The 8,547-nt window shown below is 27.7% G+C and overlaps 1 protein-coding gene across 2 annotated transcripts; it reads left to right on the plus strand.

Annotated features, from left to right (window-relative positions):
• Positions 1-7,163: 7,163 nt before the first annotated feature.
• On the plus strand, positions 7,164-8,033 carry LOC119662627. Of its 2 annotated transcripts, XR_005250841.1 has the most exons (5): positions 7,164-7,199; positions 7,254-7,315; positions 7,382-7,574; positions 7,657-7,779; positions 7,961-8,033. XR_005250841.1 is itself a non-coding variant. In XM_038072285.1 (4 exons), the coding sequence occupies exons 1-3, from the start codon at positions 7,216-7,218 to the stop codon at positions 7,703-7,705; spliced, it is 342 nt and encodes a 113-aa protein (XP_037928213.1). In that variant the 5' UTR covers positions 7,213-7,215; the 3' UTR covers positions 7,706-7,779; positions 7,961-8,033. The 2 variants fall into 2 exon arrangements, 1 of the variants encoding a protein (XP_037928213.1); XM_038072285.1 differs by lacking the exon at positions 7,164-7,199 and having other exon boundaries at positions 7,213-7,315.
• The last annotated feature ends 514 nt before the right edge of the window (positions 8,034-8,547 follow it).

The following is an 8,547-nucleotide window of genomic DNA, read 5'->3' on the forward strand; positions in this document are numbered from 1 at the left end:
TAAATATTTTCTGAAGTAAAAAAAAAAAATAAAAATTTTGTTTCAATATCAATACTTAAATAAAAACTTAAGTATCTATGTTGGTATCTTTGAATATAATTATCCTTGTTATTTTTAAATAAATACAAACACATACATATAAAAATATTTTTTGTTAATAATTTCAATTAAATTTATTTTAGTTTAATTAGGTTTTTACAAAATTACTGCCTAGTAATTTGGTATTAGTAATTTACAATATTTATAATGGTATAAAAATTATTAAAAGTAAAAAACAATATAAACAAAAAATTAATTAGTATATCCTAAAAGTAAGTTAATAAAAAGTTATAATAATGACTATTAGTACATAAATTTTACTATATATTATTTCGTGTGTAATTGATATACATTTTTAAAGAATTTCACATGCGTAATATTTTTATTATTATTGTTTATTATTTATATATGAAGTTGCATTTCAAATTAAACTGGCGATTTCAAAACTTCATACAACAACATAAGGTTCGATTCGAGTTTTTTTGTTAATTAAATACAATGATAACAGAAACACTTATATTTCATTTAATTATAAATGTACATTAAGTCCGAAAAGTTTTCGGAAATTCTCATTTAAAATTCGCGCGCTGTATATTTTTCGATATTTTAAGTTTATGTAGTTTGGCAGCACTGTCTTTAATTACTATGCCAAAGATCGAGGCGATCATGATCAAACAGCTATTAGTTTTTACCGGCAGCTGTTGAAACCAGTTCCCCTCAGTAGTGCGTTGCGAAAAAACAATGGAAAAAAATATTGAACAAAGAGTTTGCATCAAATTTTGTGTTTCGAACGAAATTTCGTGTGCAGAATCGTTGCGAATGCTACAAAAGGCTTATGGGTAATCAGTTTTATCGAAAACTCAAGTTTATGAGTGGTACAAAGCCTTTCAGGACGGTCGTACGACCGTCGAAGACATGCCGCGTTCTGGACGACCTTCGGCCTCTACCACCGACGAAAACATTGAAAAGGCAAAGGAAATCGTGTTCCAAAATCCTCATGTGAGTGTTAGAGAGATAGCACGAGAGCTAGGCATCGGTCGTGAGAGCTATCCGCCGTAAACGGCCTCAATTGTGGAAGGATAATTCATGGATTTTTCATGACGATAATGCTCCCTCGCACCGAGCCAACATTATCAACGATTTTAAGGCCAAACATTCAATAAATACCATCAAACAGCCACCGTATTCACCTGATCTTGCACCGTGTGACTTTTTCCTGTTTCCCAAACTCAAATTACCACTCAGAGGAACGCGTTTTGAATCCATAGAAGACGAAAAACAGAATTCGCAGAGGGAACTCAAAGCCATACCGGAAAGCGCCAATAAAAAATGTTTTGATGATTGGAAGAAACGTTGGCATTTGTGTATCGCTTCTAATGGAGCATATTTTGAAGGAGATAAAATAAATATTGATGAAGATTAAGAATTTTGCGTTTTATTTAAAATTTCCGGAAACGTTTCGGTCACAATGTATATAAAAATCACAGAATGTTAGGACGTTACTTGAATAAAGATTATTGAATTTCGATTTTCGTATTTTATACAGTTCAAGACTCGTATTTCTGACTATATTTTTGTAAATATATGAAGCTTTCTCTTCAAAATACATACATATATTTTTAAAATTTAAAATAAAAATAACTGCTTATTCTTGTTTATTTTATATTACTGCAAAACTGTAGATTTGTTATTGCATGTTAAAGTATGTATTTGTGCGATTCCAATTTGATGTTCTCTGGGACTCGTTTAAGGGGTATTATTCAAACATTTGAAATATACTCTAAAGTCTGAATGGTTCACGTTTTTCGACTGGTGTAGTACCACGAGAAGTTCTGCGCATCGTTGAACTAAATGTTGGCTCAGGTGAACTCTTTCTTGGGGTTTGCATGCCTGATGGTGTTGAACTGCCACTTATATTTCGCCTGTAGGATCAAATGTTCAATATGTATTATTTTTTGAATTCAGTAAAAATAAAACTGTCAACATTGTAGTAAGTAAATAACGTAAAGTAATAAAAATAAAGTAATTTCATTTAAAATACAATATGTAATTTCGGTTTTTTTTCACCTTTTACTTTTTTGTTATTAAGAACTTGAAATTCCTGTAATGTCCATAAAAAGAGAGCTTATAATTGTGAAGTATTCATTATATAACGATTATATCCCTCACTGCAAGAGATAATCGTAAGTAACGGATATTATCATAAAAAAAGGCAAGCAGGAAAATTGTTTAGCAAATAATTATCATGCATAAATATTTAGTATTATTAAAATTATTTTTTATTCGTTTTAAAACTAAGCTCTAAATTTCATATTTAATTTGAGAATAACAAGTAAATAATTAAAAAAAAATATTATAAGCTTCACTCATAAATAAATAAAAACAAACGTATTAAAATTTTGTAAATTGATCAACTTGGTTAAATACGTTATACGTTTACTTGATTTACCCTGAACTGCTTGGTTGATTAGTACTTTTCGATGCTGTGAACTTGTAAGTGAAGAATTCGATGTATGATCGAATGATAGCACTTTAATGGGAATCCTTGATTGCTGGCTTTTAATTATTTAATATTAATTATAAACATAAATGATTTGTATATTATATTTAGAGTTTCAGAAAGAATTTAATTAAGTATTTTAAATAAATATCTTATAATAGTTACTTTAATGTTCTTAATTTATCTATATTTGAAGCCGAAACCTGTTAAAGCTGGTATACTGGATGATCTACTCATGCCTTCATTACTTTATATATTATTTGTTATCGTTGTTTTTATTTCTTATTTGTTAATAATTGCAATAAGTTGTTTAAGTGTTAAAATCATTATGTTGAATGCCAATTAGTTATTAGTTTTGAGAATGATAGATGTGGAGAGTTCATGTTCAGAAATATTAAATAAAAAAGTTAATCGGTTTTAGTTATATAAAATCAATAAATCAATCAATAAATTACTTTAAATAAGTAAAATACATTGATTTATATTAGGAAGTATAATTTATATCAAATGAATAAATTAAAAATATTGAAATAAATCATAGTGTGTCATGTAACAATCTTGTACTTAGAGTTATAACTTAGCACATAATTTTCTCACGAAAACTACTAAATTATATCACGAAAGTTATGTGTCGCAAGAACATACATATAAACAAATTATATTATTGTTATGAATCATACTTTCTGTAAAATAAAAACATACTAATAAATAATTATCTGTGCAATGTTAACTATGTGATTTATTTCCAAAAAAAATAGCAATAATAAAGATATAACGATTTTTTTTTGTAATTATGATTAAAAATTTTATTTTGGAGTTGTTATTCTTCTAAATTATAGTTTAAATTTAAGAAAACATATATACAAATGTATCTTATATATAAAATTAACATTGTCAAAATGTTAGTTACCGTACTCCTCCGAAACGGCTTTACCGATTTTTACCAAATTTTATATGCGTATTCAGTAGGTCTGAGAATCGGCTACTATCTATTTTTCATACCGCTAAAGTGATTAGGGAGTCCCTACCCAGTAAAAATATCCTTAGTGCTTAACAAAAAATTTTTTATTTTTTTGACATAAATTTTGTTTATATTTTTGAAAAAGAAAAATTTTTTCTTAATATTTTATGTAACTACGCCAACAAGTACATCGAGCATTTACATCGACTTCGTTCTTCGTCTTCGGCTTGCATGGCAGATGGAAAATGTACTAAAAATTTTTCTAAAGATTTCACTAATGATACTATAACAAATACCGACGGATATCCAATATATCGTCGAAGAAATCCCGATAATGGGGGACAATGGCGGGTGGTAACGTATTCGCCTCTGCTAAGCAAGACATACAATGCTTATATTAATGTTGAGTTTTGCAGTTCTGTGAAGAGCATCAAATATATAAGTATGTCCATAAAGGCGGTGGTATGGCTGTGTTTAGAGTAGAAAATACTAATGTAAATGCTCCTCCAATGAACAAAAACGGTGAAATTACGCTCTACCAAATTGGTCGGTACATCACCTCCAATGAAGCTGCTTGGCGTATCTTCGGCTTTCTAATTCATGAACGGGATCCAGCAGCTGTTCAGGTAGCCGTCCATCTTGAAAATGGTCAGCGTGTATTTTTCACGAACGAGACAGTGATTGATCGTGGTACAAATCCACCTAAATCTGCACTCACTGCATTTTTTGAATTGTTTAATAGTACGGATGATTTTGGTGCCTTTGCAAAAACATTACTCTATTCACAAGTACCACGCTATTTCACATGGCCTTAAACAAAAAAATGGATGCCCCGCAAGCAAGTTTCACCAGTTGATGCATGTCTCAATTTATTTAAATCAAACGCTTATTTATAGTTAATCCAAGACACACTGAGTACTTTTATCTTCGACTGTTGTTGGTTAATGTTACTGGCCCATTATCATTATTATTATTTACAGTCAATCCAAGACAATTTAAATTTGAAGATACAACAGTTGTTGCCAGGGAACTTGGTATCATAAAATCTATTGATTTTAAATTAATAATTTAATAAATAAACTATAATAACTTAAAAATAATATTGTTTGGCGTTTGTTATTTTTATTATCCTTTTCGTTCATAGCGCTCCATGCCTATTTCATGCATATACCACATACTTACACACTTATAATAAGTAAGTTACTTTTTGTCTACACTAGAATTTATCTAGAAACTAGAAATAATTTATAAGGCAAAACAGCGTTTGTCGGGTTATCTAGTATATATATATATAACAGGGAAAAATCAAACAACTTACAAAACTAAATATACATATTACTAATTATAAATACTAATTATAATTAATTAATTATAATAAATAAATCAATAATTTGCATGCCCGATGGTGTTGAACGGCCACTTATATTTCGCCTGTAGGATCAAATTTTCAATATGTATTATTTTTTGAATTCAGTAAAAATAAAACTGTAAACAACTTGATTGAATTAAAATTGATTGAATTAAAAATATGTAATTTACATGACGACCTTGATTTTTTAACAATATTGACCATGAAATTACGAGACTTTATTTACATCCATAATCTCTTGATGTAAACAAAGTCCCGCAAACAGAGTGACAAAAAAATTCAAGAAAACAAATTTCTAATTGTTGTTCACATTGCAGTGAAATTTAATAAAAATAACTACATAACATAACATATGCGTGTGCAATATTTTCCTTAAATTTGTTTATACAGGCCAACAAAAGAAATAGTTATTACAAATTTAACAAATTTTTGCTAGTAACAAAAAAATAATCAATACGAAATTTAAAGTTAACAGGGTCATGTATTAAAATAAATGGATTTTAACTTAAAAATTTATTAAATTAAATATATGTATGTATGTATTTTACATGACGACCATGATTGTTTCAACAATATTGAACATGAAATTACGGGACTTTATTTACATTAATAATAATTTGATGTAAACAAAGTCCCGCAAGCATAATGACAAAAAAATTCAACAAAACATACCTCTAGTTGTTGTTCGCATTGCAGTGAAATTTAATAAAAATAACTGCATAATATAAAAACGCTTGCACATATTTTAATGCATAACCCTGTAAACTTCAAATCAATTTGCCTTTGATTACCAACACAATAGGTTTTGTACAAATATTTTAAAGAGAACATGACATATGTATATCATATTAATGCGCACCCATACACACATACACAGTTATTAGTGTGCCTACGAATGGAGTCATAGCGGAAAAAAAACATAATTGTGATGAGCGGACGGAGAAATGGCACCAAACATCTTCTATTCCTCATTCTTATTGCACACTCTAAAAGATTTTGTATGAAAGAGTATGTGAGGCAATATTTCTGAAGATGATGCATGGTTTTGTTTTTGTATATTTTTCACAAAATATTTGATTGCTTTTCTGCACATGCAGTGCATAAATTCTTTGAAATTATTACTTCTTATTTTTCAAGCATTTAATTATTGGCGTCGTGTTAGTTGCCTACTTGAGCCCTTGCTTCCCTCTCTTGTCCTGTTTACAGTTACAACATGCGTACGGTTGTAGTCATAGACGAAAAAACCAAAACCAAACATGATTTGAAGCGCACAGGGTCATCCATTAAATAAGATGGATTTTATTAATAATATATTATTATTATTTCTTTTATATGTTTATTGTGTTTTTAAATAATTATTGAATACATAATATTTTAATGTATGTTTTATATGTTTATTGTGTTTTTATATTATTTATTTGTGTAATGTTTTTATACCTTATTTATGTAAATACATATGTATGTAAAACAAAAGTTGTATTTGTTATATTTACTTTATTTGTAAAACCGCTAATGTAGAATATTAGCACGTTAAATAATAACTGAAATCAAAAGTAATGATGTGTGCAAAGTAATGATGTGTCATCTAAGTATTATTAAATAAACTAATATCGGTAGAAATTAATTGAAGACTGAACAATATTATTTACATATGTAATTTATACCCATCATCAGTATTCAATATTTTTTATTAGTCAAACATACATGCATATATCCTTCAAACTGAAACTGAAGCTGAATTTTTTAACAAATTTCATTTCATCATTATTGCAATTATTAACAAAATTTGAAGTTAATAGGGTCATCTATTAAAGAATATGGATTTTGACTAAAAAATTTATTAAATAAAATATATATACATATGTATGTATTTTACATGACGACTTTGATTTTTTTAACAATATTGACCATGAAATTACGGGACTTTATTTACATCAATAATCTTGTGATTTAAACAAAGTCCCGCAAGCAGAGTGACAAAAAAATTTAACAAAACAAATTTCTAATTGTTGTTCGCATTGCAGTGAAATTTAATAAAAATAACTGCATAACACAAAAAATGCGTGTGCAATATTTTCCTTAAATTTGTTTATACACGCCAACAAAAGAAATAGTTACTACAAATTTAACAAATTTTTGCTAGTAACAAAAAAATAATCAATACTAAATTGTTCTTATATTCTTCATTTTATTTATTCTACTCTAAATGATTTTGTATGAAAGAGTATGTGAGGCAATATTTCTGAAAATGATGCATGGCTTTGTTTTTGTATATTTTTCCTAAAATATTTCCTAAAATATTTTTCCTGAAATATTCATATATACTTATGGTATGTACATACATATATGAATCACAAAAAATCACGTTTGACTGATTTGTTTAGAAAAATGAATAAGGATAATAATGGTTTAATACCACGTGCCGAATTCATATATGGAATAATAAGTACGATTATTTATATAATGTAGAATAACTAAATAATGTAGAATACCTATTATTTATTTTTTAAAGAATTTGACACTTCTCGAATGGAAATGGGTGCAGTGGCAGATCTTTTTGATCGTAATGGTGGAGACCCGATTGGCAAGAACGCAAACCAGCAACTGATTCAGATAAAATACATGATGAAGTTAAACGCCTTGTTATCCTTTGCACATGTCGACAAAAATTTTGCGTATTTCAAGTTGGCAAAGGGAAATATAGGGTTCGTAAAATACTAATTATCGGATCTTAAAGCTTAATACTCCATCTTCTATTTAAAACAATATTATTTTTGTATAAAACAGTTTGGCGACTCGACTCTCAAAAATTACGAATATTGCGAATATTGCGTAGCACAGTTATGGTTCGTGTAGGTGGCGGCTGGCTTGCACTTGATGAGTTCTTATAAAAAAATTTTCCTTGTCGCGGTAAGTAAATAGTTAAGAATTTTGTACTTTCTCATATTGAATAAACATAATTAAAATATTCATATGCTTATAATTAAAACATTTCTTTAGCGTAATATAACATTATTATTACATTTACATAACAAGCATAACATGCTTTCATAGTAAAATTGTACATTGTTCATTTCATAAATCATTTTAGCTGGTTTTAATGACTCGAGTGTTTTATTACAACTCTGCTCTACATAATCTATTTAATCATCCATACGTCAGTGAAAATACATATATATATTAAAACGGAAATGGTCATTTAACAAATAAATAAATTTTTTATTTTAATAAACTGCCAGAAAACAATCAATAAATTTGAAATTAAAATTTTTTTTGAGTTCATGTATAACAAGTTTTGAAAATGCATTTTCTGCTATTTAATAAATGACTTATTTTGCATATAACTTAATAGAAACGTGTAATCTAACAGCTTTTAGTTTTTAGTACCTTTACCATTTTTTATTATCTATGAATACATACATATATAATTTACGTTTTATTTTATTCTTTAATATGAACATATAAGTAATATAATTCTTTGGCGACCACATACATACATATACATTTTCATTTTATTAAAATTGTAGCATATATTATTATGAATTTACATTGCACTTACTTGTATGCTTCTATTGTTAATAATCGTATGAACTTCACGATATACATATGTATATTTAAAGACAAAAAAGATACATATGTATTTCTTCTTGAATTAACTTACGCAACATAAAGCAGTCG

Source organism: Teleopsis dalmanni, chromosome X (assembly GCF_002237135.1).
Source record: "Teleopsis dalmanni isolate 2A chromosome X, ASM223713v2, whole genome shotgun sequence".
NCBI lineage: Eukaryota > Metazoa > Arthropoda > Insecta > Diptera > Diopsidae > Teleopsis > Teleopsis dalmanni.

Bases quoted from the DNA above. Each gene is read 5' to 3' on its own strand.
- LOC119662627 (XM_038072285.1), top strand. From the start codon at position 7,216: ATGAATCACAAAAAATCACGTTTGACTGATTTGTTTAGAAAAATGAAT. The intron at 7,316-7,381 runs GTACGATTATTT...TATTTTTTAAAG, and splicing joins ATTCATATATGGAATAATAA to AATTTGACACTTCTCGAATG. The intron at 7,575-7,656 runs GTTCGTAAAATA...TGTATAAAACAG, and splicing joins TTGGCAAAGGGAAATATAGG to TTTGGCGACTCGACTCTCAA.